Source organism: Falco biarmicus, chromosome 6 (genome assembly GCF_023638135.1).
Source record: "Falco biarmicus isolate bFalBia1 chromosome 6, bFalBia1.pri, whole genome shotgun sequence".
Lineage (NCBI taxonomy): Eukaryota > Metazoa > Chordata > Aves > Falconiformes > Falconidae > Falco > Falco biarmicus.
The window spans coordinates 10517208-10539315 of NC_079293.1; the positions used below are offsets into that span (position 1 = coordinate 10517208).

General features: G+C 42.3%; 1 protein-coding gene across 4 annotated transcripts in view; it reads left to right on the forward strand.

Moving 5' to 3' along the window:
* Positions 1-22108, forward strand: part of FILIP1 (filamin A interacting protein 1) — a 109328-nt gene that overhangs the window by 60721 nt on the left and 26499 nt on the right. For 3 of the 4 annotated variants that reach the window (XM_056342974.1, XM_056342975.1, XM_056342976.1), the window contains 2 exons: positions 2082-2255; positions 4361-4539. In XM_056342974.1, the coding sequence (XP_056198949.1) occupies positions 2082-2255; positions 4361-4539 (353 nt within the window). Of the gene's footprint in view, positions 1-2081; positions 2256-4360; positions 4540-21778; positions 21965-22108 lie in introns of those variants that run through there. The other variant, XM_056342979.1, reaches the window with a different exon arrangement.

Here is a 22108-nt window from a genome sequence, read left to right on the forward strand (position 1 = left end):
GGACCAAAACCATTTCAGGTTTCAGCATGCCTGGTTGCGGCCCCTGGTGCATAGGGTAGAAGGGGGCTACCCCCTCATCCTGCCGTTTGCAGTGCTCCCTTTGCACAGTGCCCTCCCTGAGCACGCCTGTGCCATGGGGTCCCTGCTGCGAGGCCACAGTGGGGCACCGAATTCATTCACTGGGGCAAGACACCGATACGACCCAAAATGGTCTCTTCCTAAAAGGGCCTAAGACAACATGTCATAGAATCTTGATACTGATGAATCCCCACAAACTCCCATGCTATCCTATTAGACTTTTTAAGGACTTTTTCTTCAATATAGAAGCATTGGCCTCATAGTAACAAAGACACTAAGATAACTGTTATTTTTACGGGGATATAAAAAATTATATATTCTCGAACCTGTCTAAAACATTCCTAAAATAACATTTTTCCTGTACTGAGAGTGGCATATTCCCAGGATGTGGTGTAGTGAGGAGTCTTTGGGACTAGCCCACATAATTCACTTGTAGTTTTGACATCCATGGGTGATGCACCTTTCCCACGCTCATGCTGAAACAACATTAACACCATTCCAGTCTACATTTTGTGTCTTGCAGACATGCGCAAAGCTTTTACTTAAGGTCACAAAATGTGCAGTGCAAGTTTCTACAGCTGGCTGCTTATAATTGGGCTAGTCCTCAACTGGGTGGCATGATCTTTGCTTCAGGTTCATTTTTTGTTTTATTTTCATGTTACTCTGGTTTATTAAAAAACCAAAACAAACAAACAAACAAAAAAAAGATTACAGGGTCTTTGCCATTTCCTGAAATTATTTCCTTGCTCATTTTAAAAGCAGATAATTTTGTAGAGCTGTGATGCCTCTGTAGTACTGGATAAAGATTTAAGATTTGCTAAAGAGATAATATGGAGTGCCATTGTGAACACCGTGGAAAAGCGTGAAGCATTGGTCAGTTCATAAATCATAAACAGTCATTGCTTACATAGGGGCAGGATTTGTAAGGGTTTTTCCCTAAAATATCTGAACCTTTCTTTTCCCCTTAATTTTCTTCCCAAGCTCACATGGGTTGAGCGTTGGAAGGGCAGGTGAGAGAAAAATTGGTGCCCATACTCTTCTGTCCCACATCCCTTTGGTCTTGTGGGAGAGAGGCTCTCCAGGGAAATCTGGGAGCTCCCTTGTGTCCACTGAAGACTTGGACCTTTTACAGCCCAGGTTTTACAGATGGCTTAACAGATGTCGGCAAGTATCATTAGAAACAGAGCTCAGGGTTAAGAGTTTGTCCACAGCATAGCCCTAAAATGCCCCTTGTCCATAGCCAGGTGGCCTCACAGAGCAGTGTTATCATGCCCAGATGCCTGCTTGCACTGCCTGAAACTGGGGGCTCTCACCCAGGGCAGGGAGCAGGAGCTGGGACCCACGGTCCCCTCAGGCACAGGAGCACTACTGCTCCCAGGGGTGCCCTCTGCTCCAGCATCAGCAGCTCTCCTCTGCTGCTAGGAGGGTTTGCTCAGCCTCCTTGGGTCTGCTGCCAGTTATGCTGGTTAGCCAGGGTCTGCAGTGTTTCCAGGGTTTTGTTTAAACAACAACAAAAGTTAGAAAGCTTTATTTTAAAAGTTACTTGAAGAGAATATTTAGTCACAAAGTCAGGTGGGGAATGACTAGAAAATACTTGATTAGAGGCTGTCTGAGAAATATTAATTCGGCCCACTTGTGCTGCCTGTTCTGCTCCTCTCCTAACCCTAGTCACGGAACAGCATGGGCAGTGAGTAAGATGAAGTATAGGAAGAGAAATTATGTTCCCTGGCTATAGTTGCAACCCAGATAAAAATGCATAGCATTCAAATGTAATAGCAGGCAGGAAAAGAATAATTAAGACCTATGAGGACGACATTTGGATTGCACATATCATGTTTACTCTGTTATCTCCCAATGTTTTTATATTTGCATTGGTAGCCTGAAATTCCTCTAATTTATTTTATTTTTGTGTATGCAGTCCATATATATGAAAAGCCCCTATTTTCCCTTTTTTCCCTGTTGGTTAATAGGTTAGCTTATGGTAGTGATTTGCAATGTTGCAGGCAAGGGAGGATGTGATCCACATGCTGAAGACGGAGAAAACCAAACCTGAAGTTTTAGAAGCTCATTATGGGTCTGCAGCTCCAGAGAACGTGCTCCGAGTGCTACACAGGGATGCCATTCTTGCCCAAGAAAAGTCTATAGGAGAAGACGTCTATGAGAAACCAATTTCAGAGGTAATAACTTCTTAATTCACATCAGTATGTCTGTGCAGGGGGAGCCCTACCCAGAAGTGAGACTCCACATATTTTGGATGTGCACAAAGCACAAAAGGGGGTAACAGAGCGTTTGTACATTGACAAGAAATCAAAGAAAAATTAATATTCGTGTTACTCAACTGCAGAATAAATTGTAAGCAAGTCACTGGGCTAGAACACAAACAATAAAGAGCTTGTATGCTCCTTAGGGCTGGTGCTTTTAAGCGAGAACAAAATATTTGGGTATTATATTTTTTTAAAAAAAATTCCTTTCAATTATAGGCTCCAACCTCTACTGCTCACAGCACTGTTAAGCACTCTTTGGTTCTCTTGGCATACTAAACCACAATCATGTGGGTAGTTAGGAAAAGAAGACCTTCAGAGATTGCCTTTGACCGTATCATGAATCCATAATCATTTTATGTCACTTAAGCTCTAGGACTGCAAAGTCAGTTCAGCCTCTAAAGGAGAGCTGTAGGTCTTGATCCCTTGCTTTAAAATCTAAGCAATAAATGAATGTAGAATAGGCCTGGGACTGCCTGAGGCCAGCATGAGTGTCAAAATAAGCTCATGTTTATAGTTTTAGAACAGTCCAGGGCACGGAGAAAGAACATGCAACAAGATACAATATAATATGCTGTAGTGCCTGTCCAAACTTGCATAATTCCTCCTATTAGAACATTTAATTTTTTCACCAGGAATTGTGTCTACCACAGGATATCTTTATACTGTGCATTCTCATTGAAGCAGCTTCTGAACATTTTGGGGTGATAGTAAATAAGGAAAGCAAGTTCTAGCATGTGGGAGCGTGCATGAAATACTGTTGAACAAGATGAAAAGAGCTTAGCAGGGCTTTTGTCTAAAGAAGCTGGTTATTTGATGCGGACCTCAGTGTAAAACTTTTGTCATGTGTAGGTCCACAGAGATTATGATGGAGGTAAAAATAGGATGGTAACAAAATTTTGTAAGTGCAAAAGATCTATTCTCAAAGGCTGAACGCAACCTGGCTCCTTTATAAAATGCAGTAACTGTTTTACTTTGGCCGCCGGGGTCAGTTTCCAGAGAGCAAATCATGGTGGTCCTCCTGCTCTCTTATTTCCCTTGGTTTGCTGAGACAGCCTGTGAAACAGCAACCGCCCGGTGTAGCCAGGGCTAAGGAAGATATGACTCCCACAGGGTAAGGGCTGGGGGTGGGCCGAGCAGGCTCTGCCAGCTGCCATGCCAGGGGCTCGCAAGCAGAGAGGTGCCAGGGCTGTGGGCTGCTTTGGACGGAGGGAGGAGGATAGACTTTGTCATCAGCTCCCAAGAAACAGTGAAAGGAGCAACATGAATAGCCATGGTGGCTGCAGGGTGCCCTGACAACTTTTTAGACACACCTCTCTGACCTTAGCGTTTGTTTCAATAATAACTGGCATATTAAATTAATTAAAAAAAAAAACCAAACCCAGAAGATAAAAAAGCTAGTATGTTGCTAAGAAAGAAAGAGAAATTTCTGTCAAAAAACAGGCTGAGGGGAAACCCCAAAGGCTTATAATGAATTGTGTTTGGTAATGTAAAACTGAATCTATGCTGAATATAAATAGTTTAGACTTTTTGTCTCAGCAGTCCTACAGGTGCATTGAAGATGCATAACTCAAAATTCATCCTTGAGTGTACACCTAATGTCCACATGTTGGTGTCTAGCCCCATACAGGTGTGTGAACTCAGGCTCCCAGGGTCTGAGGGCATGTATCCTGCCTGGCATTTGCTACTGCTTTTCCTGTGTGAAATGAGAAAAGTGTGCATAGCACCTTGCCACAGGGGAAATTCTACACTGCAGCAATATTATTTGTTACCCTAAAACTAAGCAAAGTTTTGTCCTTTGTGTATCTGAGAACCGTTTAAATGCTTATTGCAAATACACCATTCAAAGAAATCATTACTTTTACAGGACAGTGATTTCTAGTCATTGCTTTATGTGACGCCTAAGACATAACATTTTTTTGGAACTTGCATTTACCATACACAACATTGTTGGTTAATAAATCAGGTGAAGTAAGCAAGGAGACGTTTAAAACAGTCTGTTCTCCTGTCCTACAATCCAGCTGGACAGACTTGAAGAAAAGCAGAGAGAGACATATCGGCGCATGCTGGAACAGCTCCTATTGGCAGAAAAGTGCCATCGCCGCACAGTTTATGAGCTGGAAAATGAGAAACATAAACATACAGATTACATGAACAAGAGCGATGACTTTACCAACCTCTTGGAACAGGAGCGGGAGAGGTGAGTACCTGACACAGTGCAAAGAGTATCCCCAGTGTCCCAGAGCTTGCCAGTTCAGCAGTGACATGGTCTGGTATTTTCTATTATGACACTAAACTCACGTGTAAATGATTTTTAAGTTCCACACATGTTGTTAGTAAGTACATTACTGTGCAAGTCTAGAGGTGGAGGAACACCACTGAATGTTCCTGTAGCGTGCGCTTGAATTAAGAAACAAATTTGTTTTGCATTACTCATGCCCATTTTGGGTTCACCTCCAGGTAGCTTTTGATCAGACATTATTTATGTTGGCTCAGTCTGAGGCTGGCTTACTTAGCCGAGTGCTGCATTTTGTGAAGGACGGGGCACTGTTTGTCACAGCAGGAGGAAAAGGTAAGGAAAATCACAACACACATTAGGAAGCTGGCACACAAATGGTAGGGACTTTGCCACGCCCTTCACATTTAGGCTCGCAAAATCACAAACCGCTTGCATTATTTTTCATATTTTTGAAGGCACATGCCTCAGACAAGATCTGTGTTCCTCTGGAAGAAAATATTTTCTTGTTGTATAAAATGTGCCTGGCCTGAGATGGACTATCTGCAGCGTTTATGTCACAGGCTCATACACTCCAGGTTTTTTTCTTCAAGTGCTTGTTCTCCTCGTGGGAGTAATTTGTTCTTTGAGTCTCTAAGAAAAGAAAGAGCACCTACCTTAGGTGAAAAATAAGCACTCAGTAATAGCCTCAGTTTTTCAATATGAAATTTTCATGCTCATACCAAACTGCTTGAAATCAATCCACAAAGTGGTTGTTGTTTGGGTTTTTTTGTTTTTTTTTAAAAAGGCTCTAAGAAAAATACTTAAGGCTAGTTCAAAGAAGAAATGCTTTTGAGGAAACCACAGTCTGGTGGCAGACATTTGCAAAAAGCCAGGAGCTAAATTGTTCAGTGTATTTCCTGAGCTCAGTTCAGCGCCAGCTTTGAGTAGGTGGCACATGAGCTACAGTGACCATATTTCCTGGTTTAATAGCTGCTGGTTTTCTGTCTCTCAGTTTTCCTGGGTTGACTGACAATGCTTAAAGGACAAAAATGCTTCTGCATCTTAGAAATGTGATTCTCTTAGCAGAAAATAAATAAATAAAAAAGTTGTATTTCCAAATAAGGAGCAATTTCACATCTGATTCTCACAGATGCCTTTTTTTCTCTATGCTGAATATCTGTGTATTTGTGGACATCCAGGCAACTAAAATGCTACAAAAATAAAAGTGGTATTAAAATACCATTTATATTTGTCTTTACATTTTACAGTCACTTTAATTTGACAATTATTGCCTTCTTATTATTCCAGCTCAATTAGTGAATGCCACTAAATAGCCTAAAATTATGACCTGTTTTGAACTGACTTCCTTCAATGAATTGATTTCAGAAAACTTTCTGTCTCACATTGCTACTGCTGAGATCTCAAGTCCCATCTCTGTGGGCATTTTCTCAAACTCTTCCTGCTCTTTTGTGTCTTTTAGGCTTCAGTTTTTCTACATTCTACAGTTTTTGGAAACACAGCAGTAAAAAAATGAGAAACTGAGTCTGAAATTCTATTGAAAGTAGGTCTTTAAGAGCAAATAAATCTGCTAGTTTTAGTCACCAGTGCCTTCATACTGGTGGCTGCAGGGGAAGAACTGCAGTGCTGAAGCCCTTTTGATTTATGTTCAGTGGCACAAGAAACCTGATGTTTGCTATTTAATACACTTTGTCTAAGCCACTAATGAGAAAAATTCGTTTTGAGTTTAGTAGCGACCAAGCAGAGAGAACAGTACACGTAGCTAAACATAGAAAACCAAGCATGCACATCCCTCCCTCTTCAGGGTCCTCCTCCCGGATCACTTGCAGACTAGATTAGCAAGATCAGGATGGGCTGGAAATCACTTATTAGTTTATAGTCTTAAATGATCTCAACTCCTTATCTTTGTTTCCTGAGTGTACGTGAAACTGAGGCTGTTTGTATCCACATCTTTGTAAGTATTAAAAACTGGATGTAGTATCATTTGAGGGCTATATTCACAGAGAAAGAGGTTGATGGGCTGACTACTCAGGAAAGCCCCGCAGTGGCAATCAGCAATAGATTTTTGTTAAGAAGGAAGAGTTTATAGTGGAAAGATTAAGTTGCAATAGGCTAAAAGGTACAAAACCCCTCCCATATTCACTTAATCTGCACATTGGGACAGAGAACAGACCTGCCCAATTGTATTTGTCAGGGTCCTGCATAGGCATTCTTATTTTAGAAGTACCACTATATATATAATTTGTTTTACTGTGGCCTTTGAGGCCTGAGTGTTATTTTATTAATAGCTGAACAGACTTGTAGTCTCCGTGAAAAAGGGACACGGAGGTGAACTTTGCTGGTCAGCCACTCTGCTGCACTCGCAGTTATAATGTTAGTGAGACAGGGTGAGCCAGAGGAAGAACAGTCCTGTGGGACGGCCATCGCACAGCAGTCTGGTACAACAAAAGCAGTAATAATTTCTGTCCTGGATCACTATCATTCAAGTAGTTTCTTTCCTCACGGTATTTTTACTAATCTTTCCTAACCATTGTTGTCCACACCAACTTTTAGAGGCCACATCTGCTTTTGCTGACCTGTGAAAGTTTGAACAAGATAAAAAGGAAAATTCTTTAAGAGCAGAAATATGCCTTGGTTCTAATGTATTTCTAGCACTCTCTTAATGTGTTTATTTTGGAATACTTCTTTACATACACTTTCATACATTATCTCTAATCCATCCATAACAACACGATATGAAAACAAACAGTCCCTATGAGGGAATAATTATTAGGTCAACCCTGCACAGGAAGGAAGGAACAGGAAAATATGATTTGTCAAGAATAATATGCATGAAAAGTATAAAAAAGAGAAAATACTTGTACACAGGGATATTAAAAATGTATGCAACTAGGAGGGGTAACTGGAGAAAGCTGGAGAGCCTGAATGTTGGTGTTGGTTCCACAACACCAAGTGCAACTTAGCTGTAGAAAGGTTGTGGAAAAGGTTAGCATGTTATAGGAAAAAAGTTGTGGCAACCATTGGTATTTTTAGTGAAAGGTGCTTCTACAGACATGGTGGCTGAAGTGCTTTGCAAATTTCTGTATAGTACGCTATAATCATATCTAAAGATGGGAAAGTTTTGAAAATTAGGGACAGTAGTTTCTATTTTTAGCATTCGACCAAAAGCCCCCTTTTCCACACTTGCCCACCTCATCTGCTGTGCCTGTAACACTGAGTTGTCCTTGGTCATCTCCCAGCCCTGGGAGTACAAAAGCAGCCATCTTCCTGGAGCCTTCTGATGAGGCTGAGGGATAAGGAGAAGAGCTGGAGGCCCCCCAGCCCCCTCAGAGACCTTTAGCAGCAGACGGTGGTGTGAGGAGTCTGGTCTGGCAGGGGGAGAATGAGGGGTCTGACTGGAGCTGCACTGAGAACACAGCTTGCAGCGGGCACCATGCAGCAGCAGCTGCAGCAGCAGCATTAGTCCCGCCAGCACAGGCACGCTTCTCTTCAGCCAGGTTTGGGGAGTGAGGGGTGGTGTGAGCTCAGGCATCGGTGGAGCTGGCTGCAGCTAAAAGCACTTCCCTGCTCCAAAAAGTTCTTCTGTAAAGCAGACCTAACATGAAATGGGACTTGGTTGTTCTCTGTTCTGCCTAGTCCCAGCCGCCTTGCCTTCTCTTTTAAGGAAATGGGCAGTGGGAGGGAGAGAGAGATCTTTAGGATCAATTATAAACTTTTTTTATTTGATCAGCAGGGTTTTTTCCTGGTGGAAAAGGGGATTGCTCTGTGTAACCTCTACACTGCTTCGACCTCTCCATTGACATAGGAGACGGGGTTTAAAATCCTGACATTTTCAGAAGTGCTAATCTCTGAACAATTTGTTTTGTACTCTTCTTTTAATCCTGTTTGTTGACAGCATATTTTGCTATTAAGAGCACTGGAAAGATCCCATTGATTTTAATGGTTCAGAAACAGGCTTGTGGTGAGGACCACTGAGCCAGTCCCGAAGGACAGATGGCAGAAATAGCCTGAAAGCCTTCAAAAATGGGGGGAGGAGAGAGTTTCTTTCATATGCATGGGATGGGTTTGCCGGATAGAGGGTGAGATGCGGCAGAAAGGCTTTGTTGGAGCTCATTAAGGGCGATCTGTGCAACTGCTTTGTGAGTAATTTGATCATTTCCAGCATGGTCCCTGAGACTGGGGAGACTCTCTTACCCCACCACGCAACACATCAGTAAATAAACACCCAGTATCTAATGTAAGCATTGTCTGTCTGAAAGCATTGATATTATGTTCAGTCACATTTTATTCAAGACTTCATTGAAGTGATGAGGATTTTAAATTGGCTCTTGCTTTCCTTGTCGCAGCTTCAATTTTTTCTTTACAACCACAGCGACAGCGTTCCCAGTGCACTGAAGCATTTCGCATTTTCCTCAAAGGCAAGGCCGAGATTCAGTCTGTACTTCCTAAGCAGTGCCCTGCTAAATCTGGTTTTGGTTAAACCCTCTTTTTGAAGTACATGGCCATAATTAGATCTGCTTAGAGGAGACAGCAGGACTGTGACCCCAGATCTTTCCTCCACAAAGTTTCCTTTCAGTCTTTGCATAAAATTGTCTCCTTTCTGCCTCCCCCATCACAGCACCCCCAGCAAGGAATGCACTGGCAAGTCCCTCGGAGGTCTGTGATAATACATTCCTCTCGGCTTTGGTCATCCTGGCACCGAGATGCTCTTGGCTGCCCTGCTGGTGATGTAATTCTGGGCCCACATCACCTGCAAAGGAAACTGATCTGCGAGCAATAAAGCACACAGCCGTCTCGAAACAAAAATGAAGTGTTGATGTTAGCAAGTTTTTAAAATCTCTTTTCTCCCCTTTTTGCATTTCTGCTTTTATTACCAAAGCTCCCCTTCTCCCTTTTCCCACGAGACGGCAGCACCAAGCCTTTCATCGGGAAACGCTGGCCTTTTTGTTCCCCTTTATTTCGTGAACTCAAGCAAGTGTAAAGGCTGGAGTGTGACATAGCTTGGAGTTTTTGTGTGTGTTACCTTTCCAGTTTGCATTTTCTCTTTATTTTTATGGAGACTGTAAAATGAAGAAGCTGGCAGGAAGAGAGCTGGCCAGAGTATCCATCAGTCAATTATTTGTTTAGAGGACAATCAAGCCAAAAGTATGAAGTGTTCAGGGCTAATAAATCTCTGTGATTTACTAGTTTAAGGCAAAACTCTGTGGTCAGAATAGCCCCATACAGAGATATTGCGGTGAGGTTTATGGTGCAAACATATAGCACAGATTTTGGCCTGTAACTGTGTAATCTGTTGGTGATTCCTTTAAAGCCTGGAAATGAAGTTACCTTACAGAAAGATTTTTGCTATTTTTTTTTCTCCAAGAGTTCTTAGCCATATTTGTACTCTGGGTTTTTTCTCATATGGTGATAGTTTCTGTGTCCTGGTTTCCAAATGGTGACCCAAAAAAAGGGAAAAGCCAGCCCAGTGGGACTGTGGGAATTCACCGTTGCCTACAGTATTTACTCATCTTACCGCACATTGCTGGCTGTAGTAGAGCACTGAGTCACTCTGTCTACTTTTCAGTAAGTTCATCTCTAAACTTTTGCTCTTACAATGTAGAAGACAAGGGCAACAGTACAGGGTTGTTTGTTTTTTTTCTTTTCTTTTAGGCTGACATGCTGTCTGTATAGTTTGGAAGTGCTGGCTATTTTCTGTCAATGTTATATATTCACAGATCACAAATTCTGTGGTAGTCTATTAAAAGAAATAAATGAAAAAAACTGGCAATGACAAATACCGTTTCCGCACAGTTAAGTAAATCTGAAGGTCATCTATTTTGCAGGTCCTGTTTTACAGCTCTAGCTGACTGCAAGGCAGTGATTGCTCAAAGTTTATGTTTTAACTAATGAATCTGGTCCCAAGTTCCAACAAAATGGCTCCAAAGGTAATTTAAAAATGAGAGAACAGGCACATCTGACTGTGGAGAAACAATATGAAAGTATTGCGAGCCTTACACAATGTGAGGCTTGCCATGAGCTGGGACTAATCCAAATCCATCTCTTCACACTTGGATAGTCCTCAAAACTGTCCAGTCTTTCAGTCACTTCTGGGATTATATAAAATGGCATCATGTGTTGTTTCAGCTATTCTTCCAAAATTATTTCTAAGTAGGCATCAACTTCACAGCCCTTGAGAGACGATTATTATACAAAACTATATGTGGTTCATTACTCCCAGCAAGTTTGCTTGCTAAAATCATCAATTCAAATGCTCCCAGGGTCAGACAGGGGGAAAAAATGATTTCATTCAAAATCTACTCACGAACCCAAACTCCATCCAGGGTGCAATAGGTGACAATTTTAACATTTAAGGGGCCTTTGGCATGTTTCAGAGTTATTATACTTCTGAAATAAATATCAGTTCACAGTTCTGCTGAGGCCATCTTTTTAAGTTGTCGTTTTTTAAGGCAAAGAAAACAAGAACTGAGTCAGGGTCATGTAGGGAAAATTGCTTCCTCATTCGGAAAGATTAGAAACAGGTTTCAGGTGAAGTGCCAGGTTTCAGTAAATTTCTAAAAAATTTAGATAGATGCCACTTATTTACAAGTACAAATATATGCTAATAGGCACTCAAGCTTGAACTTGCTGGATATTTGCTTTACAGTTAAATGGAAGTTCCCCCGTGCAGAGATGTACAGACTGACTAGTGAACTATATGAATGACTATTTTGATTAATGCCCTCCAAAAATTCAAGACCTGTTCTACATGGTCAGATAACTTCCACTAAGTTGTGTGAAGACCCACAAGATTTCATCTGACTGGGGGAGTTATTCTGACCCAGTGAGCCTATATAGAAGCTTTCCTAATCCTAAACAGATGTAACGATTTTTCCATCTCCTTTCCCAAAAAGGGTGCTAAGTTCTGCATCCCTTCTCATTCCTGCAGTATCTCCACCAGCAGTGGAGATCACCAATAACAAGTTTTATATTTGCGTCATTTCAGTTTTCAGTTCTTTTTAAGGCTTATATGTGGAGAAATCTTAAGAAGGAAAAACCCATGTGGTGCAAAAATCCAAACCAAATGTTCTTGTGAAATTTGCCAAACCTTGTGCAAATGTGAGGGGGAAGAAATGCAGAACACAAAATGTATTATTCAGCACATATTTGTAAAGCACCTGTGATTATAATATTCTGTTGCCATAGTTAGTGTTCCAACTAATTTTTAAAAAACACATTAAAAAATACCATTTTGGTTGTAAGATAATTAATATGAATGTCATCAAATAAAATCTGGTGACTCAATTTACAAGACCGGCTACTCAAAAACCCCATATCAAATAACCCTGTGATTATGCCATTTCACCTGGACTGTGGGAAACTTTGAATCCTCCTGTCAACCCGTTGGGATCCAAACCCACCTCTCTGAGGAGGCATTCCTGGTCATGTCGCTGGGTCTCTTGGAGTGTCTGTTCCCATTCTTCCTGGGTAAAATTGTTCCGCTTTTACAAGTTACAAGTTGCTTACATACCTTATTGAGTTCTTTTCACTGAAGGGCTGAAAATCTTGTAGCTCAGTGCCTGGGTTTTCAAATTCCCCCAGACACAGGAATTCACCAGGCCAGGTCTCCTCCATATTCTGAAAAAGGAGGACTTTTCACTTGTTAGTTTGGTGCATGGTGCTAAGATATGGCCTTCTCTATCTGCTGCTTTTCTTAAAATGATGAAGACTGAAATGAAAATACTTATTCAAGATGAACAAAAGTTACAGTGAAATCCACATGAAACTTCTTTTCACTTGAATGAGAAAGAAAAATAAAGTGGTTTTTTTTCTTTGATAATTACATATTGGATTTTTGATTCAGCCCTGGAACTGAGTAATCAATTACTCACACAGTTCTGATATACAGTTTCTTATGTTAGGGAATGGTTAATAGTAACGTAGCTGAATATGTAATGCCCTAATGAGAAAAGATAAAGAAAATAGGACAAAATGAGGCTAAATTGTAGCAGTGTGACAGCAATGCTTTTCTGATGATAGCAATTACGTCATAAGTGAAAAAGTATCTCTTGGTGACAACTCTGTATATGACAGGGTGAGACTTCCTGTACAGTTCCATTTAAAATGTTTATTTTCAGAGAAACTGGAAAGGGATAGATGTATGCTCTTTCATCATTGAAATATAAGGCTTTTCCTAGATGACTTAACTTGTTTTAAAATAATGCATAGCTTTCAACATTTTTTCATTCTGCAAATTACTGGCTGGGATAGAATCCTGGTTTCCGAAAACAGCAGGGGCAAAACAGTGCCCATACTGGTGAAAGGCGGGCAGGTGCTGTGGAGGGTAGGGCATTGCCGCTTGCAGTTATTGCACAGCTCACGCTTTGTAGGCACTGCTGATCCTATGATGGAGAAGAGAATGTGTCCAGGTTTGACTGGCACGTGTCCTTACGTGACAGAACGAGAGGTGCTGGCCCGACTTGCTTTCAGTGGCAAGCGCTATTGCTTTGTGCCCATCGTTAGCACGCTGAGCTCTCCACATCCAGCTTCTTTAGGTCTTAGGAAACTAATCCATAAAAATGCCAACCTGATTTCATGATCACATGATTTGGATTTCATGATCACAAAGCTGGTATCGTTGCAATTCCTTTGAAGCCAGTAGAGCTCTTCTTGATTAATGGGATTAATAAGAATCAGGGGAGGAACGCTGAAAATGCTACAGAGTGTGTGTGTGTGTGTGTGTGTACCTGTAAAAGTATATATATGCATATAGAAATGTATTATATATGTCAGTTTCTTGAATTGAGTTATAGCTCCTAGATAAGAATTTCTCCAGCAAAATAACTTATCAATAATATTTATTTCCTGTATGAATATATTTTAATATAACTTATATATACATTTATGTTTATTATAACAGTAATTTATTAATGTATTATTTTTACATAATTTCTACAGCCAAATAACGCCTTTGTATTTTGAATTATTTTTGGTCAGTATTGCCTATTGATTCTACCATGGAGGCTGTAAGCTTTTCCAAGCTGATTTTTCCTCTCTTTCTGTGTGTGGCATCATTTGCACTTATGTCACTATAACATTTTTAAACATTATAGTGATTTGTAAGTGATGACGCTCAGTGGAAGACAACAGCTGACAACCAAATACCTGACTAGAAAAGAACAGGTCCAGGATGCATAAGTTCTGCGTTTATTCGGATGGCAACACAGACAAGGTAGAAAGAAATTTTAGGGCAAGAAGAGCACCTTCTAATTCACATTTACTGTATGAAACTGGCCTGGTTTCTCCTTGCTTGCTCTCCGTCTATGTACATCAGTGTTCCCTGTCCTTTCTTTTTGCCATCCAAACACTCAACAGGCTGGTGATCGGGACATTATCTTGGAAAGAGGTAATGCAAGCTGGAATTATTTCAGACTGAGGAGAGAAATAAAACGAGGCATACCACTCCCTGGGTAAGCAATGCAGCTCACAGGCGCTGGTGCAAGAGGCAGCCCCCTTGCAAGTCTTCATTGAATGGAAGCACCTATGGCTCCTGTCCTTGCACAGTGGCTGTGGTCAGCCGTGTCTCCCTGGTTCTCAGAACAAGCCCCTTGCCATTCTGTGTGTAGACGTGTATTTCATGAGGCCCAAATAACCTCGGGTGGAGAATGATGTTCAGCTCAGGCAGGATAATGGCACTTCCAAGGACGTGTAACAGCAAGTTTGGGTGACCGATACACAGATCTGCCCAAAAATCAGGTGCCTATGAACATTCAGTTTTATATGTGTGGGTTTGGTTTTTTTCGGGGTTTTTTTCCCCTTTCCTGTTTTTTTTTTTTTTTTGTGTGTATGTTTCTTTTTACCTTTCCCTTTTAAAATTCTTCTTTAATTACATTCCAGATATCTATGTCAGTCCTTTTTGGATTCTGCTTTAAGCAACTACAAGTAGGAGGTTAAAATAGCAGGCTTAAATCTCAGGAGAGTCTAGCCCCTGGGAGAGTGCCGTGGGGTGTACAGTGGGGAAAGTCTCCTCTATAATTGCCTCTTAATTTTCTAATGTGAACAGCAAACCTAAGAATTGCATAAGCTGTAGTAATTATCTATGTGGTAGTAGAAAAGCTTTGTGTAGGTGTAGGGGGGGGTATTTGTGGGGGTTTTTTCATGGTTGCAGTGGGGTTTGGGGTTTTTCTGGTGCGTATGGGAAGTGTCCATTTATGCTGCATCTCCAGAACACAGGGGCAAAAAGCATTAGCAAAGGTGGGTTTGTGGGGTGGATGTGGTGGGCAGGTGTGTGCTCCTTCGTGTTCAGGGCAAGAGCTAAGGGTCCTGGCATGAAAATAAACAGGAGTACCTTCATAGCCTTTTAGACTGACAGTTGGGACACAGCATATTAGGATGTGGTGTGACAGCCAGGATTACTCAGTGCTGATGTTAAAATCAATAGATTTTCTTTAGCTCTTTAGCTCATAAAAGCAGCCACATACTGCTCTTTTACAGCATTTGAGAGTTTTACTGAGGATTCATTAATTGCTAAATCACTGAATATGGTGCTCACAGGAAGTCATGTTTAAAAAATCTAGAAGAAATCTTCATGAGTTTATTTAATTTTCTCCACTTATGTGTATTTTATCCTTATGTCAAGCTGTGACTGAGGTGGCCAAATACGATACAAATCAGTGCGCTTATAGCCTGTATTTCTAAGAAAATCTGAGACCCTGCATTGAGGGAGATGGAGTTTTTATATTGAGTATGCCTGAGCAGGCTCTTGCTCACAAGTTGCATTGCTGTTGTACAGCTGTGTGAGCTTTTCCATGCTTGACTAGCCTAGTGCATGCAATTATTTGAAAGGTACTACTTCCTAAATCCAGATCTTAAACTTCTTCACTCTTTTTTTTTTTTTTTTAACACTTTCCCATGTTTGAGACACTGTTATGGTGACTCCAGACACCATCAGTTGGGGTTCCTTGATGCTAAAACAACCTGTTTTCTCTCATTTTTCCTGGCCACCTTTTTTATTCACTCTATCAAATAAATTATTTCAGTGGTGTATCAAATAGGAAGCATTGAGATGGAAAACCTTTAGTTTTAGGTGTTGGACTCAGGTGCCTTTGAGTCCCAGTCAGTCATTAGATCACTTTGCTTTGAGGAGGTGTCAATGAGAAGAAGCAACAAAGAAAATGAGGTCCAGAAAAGGTCAGAGTTAGAGCAACGGGGCAAGAACTGAACTGATGGAAAGGGGAAATAAAGGGCAAGGAATAGCAAAGAGGCAGGTTTAGTACAGGGAATGGCAGCCACGAGACAAAGAATATGGGAACTGAATCTGAATTAAGAGATTAATGAGAACAGAGGGAGTGGTGAGGGGAACTAGCTGTTGGCAAAAGTATAGTGCTATAGAGCCTTCGAGGTGTATGACTGAAGAAAGATAGTGAAGAGATAAAGATGGAAGAGAGACCAAGCTGCAAGCAAAAGATGACATATATAGAAAAATACAGCAAAAATGAAGCAGAAGGCATTGTGTTGATGATGATGCTTGATGCAGTATAGCACAGGCACTGGGACTTCCCAGAACTTGTTTGCGCCAACAAATCATGTGCTTTAGGGGAAAAAAAAGTAATTCTGCCTTGATTTTCAATTTCCAGTAAGGGAATATTCATCACTGTTCTTTATGAGTTACTTACTGTCACACTTTAAAATGTAACCCTTATCTCTAGAGGGAGTATTTATTTCCATTCTATAAACCCATGCTCAGAGAACTCAGGTGAGGGGGAGGCAGCAGAAGGGGCAACCACAAAGCACCAGCTGCCAACAGAATAAAAGCAACACACAGGTGAAAATCAGTCAGATTTAATTCATGTCCCAGACCCAGCCTGAGCAAGAAAGGCCAAGACACTGCCAAAAGACTCTTTCCTGGTAAGCCGAGAACAGGCACGGCTTTCCCTGCTCTTAAAGTCTCAAGCTCACTCATCCACATCATTTTTTGACATGAACACCTAGCATATCAGAAGTGAGTAACGTAGAAAAACAAGGGTAGGGACCAGATCAGGTAAAGACAGCATTTGGTGGGGTGCTGTGGTAAAGCACAGATACGTGAAGCAGCCAAAACTAAAGATGGCAGGTCTGCAGGGAGCAGCAAGGAAGCACTTCACTGAGGTCCTGGACACCTTTTCCCCTGACTCGAGAGATGCTTTCTGTGGTCAAAGGGCCACAGCCTGCTTCTATGACACTGTTGGTACTTATTCACAAAGTAATGATGAAATTATATTATAAAAAAGTATCCTTGATGTAGATGAGCCCTAAGTTGTAATCACTTATCCTTCAGGGCATCTCACCAGTATTGGAGATGCTGAGCTTTCCCAGATATCAAAAGGGTACACACAAGTGTTAAGAAAGCAGAAAACCGGAAAGAAAAAAAAAAAAAAAAGTGGAAAAGAAAGCCAGAAATGCTTTTGTTAAACTTTTGAATCATGCTTGCACAAAAGGCAGCAGTTCCTAACACAGGGCAATTTCCATGCTACAAAGAGAAAAAGAATTGAAAATCTAAGCAGCATGACTTATTTAGAAAGATCTGAGGAGTAATAAAAAAGCCTGTGTGGAAATGTGTATGCATGTGTATGTGTGCGCACAGTGTCTTTAACAGCTGCGTGGAACAACCTGCTTTAAATAAGAACAAAGGTGAACAAAGCCAGTTGTCAGTGCAACTCGCCGAGTGAAGTTTTTTTAGTGTGCATGACGTATGCCATATAAAATGTATTGCCTGAGATATAACAGCACGGAGTCCAACTTGAAGTCTTTTTCTCTGGCTTTTCCTACAAAGTCATGTTTCAGGAATCTGCTGTAGTTTTCTTCATTATTTATTTGTCTTCAAAAGGCCCAATGGATCACCTTGTTCACTGTATCTTCAGCAACAAATTAAAAGTCAGACTCTCCCCTCCCTCTGTGTTCAAAGTTGTCATGCTCGATCAAGACGCTACTGAATTCATTAGTATCTGTTATGCTCAGAGTAGGCAACTGGCTAAGTAGAAAGTGGACAGGTCTGACTTACCAAATGAGTTTGACTTACCAAAAGAAGAAAAAAACCCAAACCCACCCCAAGTAATGATAGAAGATTTTCACTGCTTTGAAGCTTTTATGTACAAAGAAATTAAGTCTGGCAAGCAACACTGTATTTTTTTCATGTATGTAAGTAAACACAAATTTAGGACAAGTTTTATTTTGCACAAACAGAAATATTTGGGCTTTTTGTAACATGTTAGAAAACTTGGAGAGAGTTGCAAGTGCTGCCTTTGCTATAAATGTTACATATGTTTCTGCACTGAAGATAAAGAGCCAACAGAGAGCAGGGCAGTCCCTCTGGAAAGGTTACAAAGCCCTGTTTACAGAGAATTTTATAATCCAACAATCATTTGGTACAAGTCTCTAAGATCCACAAGAGGAATCCATTGCTGTGCAGTTTAGTGAGTTTTTAAAGAGAGGAACTTGTCAAAGAAATGTGTAGTCTATTAGCACATCATTTAATAGTTAAACCAATTCCATCTTTTGTTGCTTCCTAGTTACTCTCCTCTAGATCAGACAGCTGTGCCAGGTGCACAGTATAATTTCAGACTTTCTGAGGTGAGCTGGAATTTGGGATTCCTAACTATTCCTTCCCCTGCTTTTATTTCTTGGTGTTTTTCTTAACTGGTCTCACAATGTCACAAGTGCTCCTTTACTCAGGAATGCATTTCTTGGACTACTTCATCATAAACAAAAAGACTCATGAAATTCTGAGAAGCAACTTAGGTTTTCCCAGCCTTTGATGGGACTTGAAAGTGAAGGTGCTCTTGAGAAATAACAACATATGTAGTACCCTTATATTTTTATATATACACATAATTTGATTCCTATGCAGTAAAAGGAAAGTTGTAAAGGTTAAAGGCCTGTTTGACCTTAGCTGTGACGTTCTGTGTGATGTCCTCTATAGCTCTGGTACTGCTGTCATGGTGCCTACCTGGAGCAGTTGTACTGGTGATGGAGAGTAATTATGAGATCAGGTGGTGGTACGGCCATACCTCAGCTAGTGCAGGGTGTGTAGGCTCACCACTGCCACGCTGCGCTTTCTCTAACAAGTCTTGCAGCCAGTTGCCTGCTGGCTTACATCCAGACAACTTCAGTGACTCTACATCACATTCCCTGTGCTTTTATTTCTAAGTTGCAGAGTAAGCTGGAGGAGCTGGCAGGCTGGGATAAGTCCCCTCTGGGGATCACTGGTGGACACAGGTGCTGCTGGTGACTATCATGAGGCAGTGTATGTTGTATATGTCACCTTGTCTTAGTGTTCCAGCCTAACTTAAGATTTTTTTTCAAGATGAGGTTGGTCAGGTGCTGGAACAGGTTGCCCAGAGAAGTTGTGATGTCTCTGTCCTTAGAGATGTCCCAGATGGAAGTAGAGCAGGCCCGGTGCAACCTGCTCTAACTGGACCTGCAGGGGGCTGAACTAGACATCTCCAAGGTCCTTTCCAACATCAGCCATTCTGTGGTTTTATGATGCAGCACACTATGGAGGACACCACATGTTTCCTGACTTTGCTTGCACCAGGGCAAGATGTAATGGCTTAGACTGGGACCAGCTCTGTGGCATCCTCTGGGCATTCCCTTTAACACATCCCTTGCCAGGCAGGGACACTAGCAATGCCCTCAGTCAAGCTCTGGTTTTCTCATGGTACATTATATTTCTGGCTGCTGGTTTTTGGCTGCCAAATTTGTGATGGGCAGAGGTAATGCCTTGAGGTCTCTGGTGTGGCCAGGAGTCCACTGCACAGCTGCTGTGATTGTGTGTGGTTGGACTTCATGAGACAGGTGATGTCTTCTGGCCTGGATCCCCAGTGTCCCCTCCCTTCTTCATGTCACATCTGTACAAAGCTGACTGCTATAAACTCACAGCTGCCTTCCTAATATAAATATTAGGATCCTCTTGATGTCCCTGAAATTTCTGCTCTGAGCTGAGACCAGGAAAACATAGATGAAGGAAGATGTGTCATTTGCAGTTCCAGGCTAGCCTAAGAGTGCCATTACGGATGAAAGAAGAGCCAGAGCAGATAGGGGACATCTAGGTGGGCTGTGGATTTGGGAGGGGTGGGGGTTAGAAATAGAGTGCAGAGGTGAGGATGAGCCTAGAACTGAACAGTGGGTACGGTGGGACTGGTGTGAGCTGTGCAACGAGCTCAGAGCCCAGAGCCAGCCAGGTCGGGGTGTGTGACCAGATATCCTCCTGCAGAGCCAGCAGTGTCACAGGGCAGAGCCTTGCTCTCAGCTGCTGATCACAGTCAAACCCGTCTGTCAGCAGATAGTTTTGAAACTTGCTTGCAAAGTACTCTGTGGCTTTCTAGTATCAAACTGCCTCGAGGCTGACAGCCTGCTATTGCTATCAATTATTTTACTAACTCAGAGCGTAGATTTTTATGCAGGCAATCTAAAGATCTGAACTCTTCAGATGATCTCCCTAAAGCACCAATATAATGCCACATCATTAAACTTCGATGCTGGACATCTATTTTAGTGTTTACCATTGTGCATGTAATTTCCTCTTTTTAAAGAATATGTATCTTTACCAGAACAGTTACTAAGACTGCAAAGAGCACAGTGAGTAAGCAGAATATTTGTCCTCTTGATGCGTGTAATGATTTTAAACTGCATAATCAAACACAAGTTTTGTATAGAAACATTTCCTCTGACACTGGAAAAATAGAAACATATTGAGATGCAACAGCTTCGTGCACAGGAGGCAATGATTTCTCTGTAGAACCTCAACTTCATCTCTTGGAAAGTATTTAGTAAATGAGGTAGGGGAATATAAAAAGGGAGAGAATGATTAAGGCTGGTATATGTTTCCCTGGAAAATGTGACTCTACCTACCCCTGTTGAGTTTGTGTGACGGATTTCCTACATGGTGCTAGTTAAGTCATGTGAAGCTAATTTACATGGGTTGTGAAAGTTTTTCATTCTAAGACTGATTCTCATTTTGAGGAGCTTGCTGGAGATCTGGGCTCAGACGTTCAGGAGCCTGGAGCATCCGCTCCTGGGCTGGAGGCAGATGGGGCTGTGATCTGAGCACACGCGGCACCCACCCTGCAGCACTCTGAAAACCACATCCTATGTATCCTGGAGCAGGTGCCCCAACAAAAACCCTGGTCCCTTTGTGCTTCTATCTCACACGCAGAAATGAACAATTCCGTTCTCAGCAGAGTCTGAAGAGTGTGTGGTAAATAGGGCCTCGAATAAAAAGCATAAAATCAATCATTAAGCCACTGCTTTTCAAATGAGCACTGTCCAGCCTGTATGCTAAATGAGGTGAGGGTCCTAAGGAAAAATAACAGAAGGACATGAAGTTAGATAGTTGCTCAAAAATGTAAATACAACACTGGTCCTTATTTTTTGGGTAATAATATTTGACATGATATGATTTCAGTGGGTTTGGATATTACAAGCTTCTTAAGAAAAGAGGAAGGTGAACAGGAAGGGGAAGAGGAAAGAAAAGGTGAAGGAGAAAGGGAAGGGGAAGGGAGAAGGAAGGGTAGTTTGTAGTTCCCCTTGCAAAGCCTCGAAAAGTGACCGTGGGCAATCTAGAGAATCATTAGGCAGACAGAAGGAACCCCCAAATTCTTTTATGCTGGTTTGGGAACAAAAGGGCTGATTTAGGACCTCTTTAATGCAGGGAGCTAGCAGAATGGTGCTTTTCAGACCTCACGCAGACTCTCAGCCGTGCTACTATGCATGAATTTTCAAAAACAAATATGCGCGTATATTAAATCCACAGGGGATTTTCTTCATGTATTGATGCCTTTATCAACTGATCTGAAGATCAGCCAGCGCCTACCAACAGTAGCGCTGTCACTTCAAACACCGGGAAGACAAGAGAAAAGCAACAGGAACTTTCCTTGAGCCAGAGGAATGAATTGGCAGCTCGGACTGGGAAGCGTTGCTTTTGTGCATCCCAGTTCAGCTCACAGCAAGCAACCCGCAAGGGTTCTCGGCGATCAAACTGTTAGTTCTTAATCGTTAACCTATAAACTGCAAGCCCGCAGGGGGCTGTCAATAATAAACTCCGGGAAAGTGGTGCCACAGGGAAGCGCTGGCAGAGGCGACCCGCCACGCCAGCGGGACCCCCGCACCCCTCCTGCCCGGCCGCGGCGCGGCGGCGGCTCCACCCCTTCCCCGGCCCGGGGGAGCGCACGATGCCGCGGCCCCGCCGCCCGCTGCCGGCCCCGCCGCCGGCCCCGTGCCGTGCGCGGGGGACACGGCAGCGCCCCAGCCCCAGGGCGCCGGCCCGCCGGCAGAGCGGCTCGGCCGGCGCGGGTCGGGTCGGGTCGTGCCGCGGAGTTTTCCTTTTTTATTATTTTTTGGTAGCTTAGGGGGGAAAAAAAAGTCTAATTATAAGGTAAGGTAATGGAGGGGATTTTTAGTGTTGACTCTGAGCCGTGCTAATTGTTCTTGTACGTGCACGTCACTGGTTAAGCGAACGCACCGCGCACAGGCGTAGGCGCCGGCGGGGGGCTGGAGAGGGGCGTGCGGCCGGGGGGCG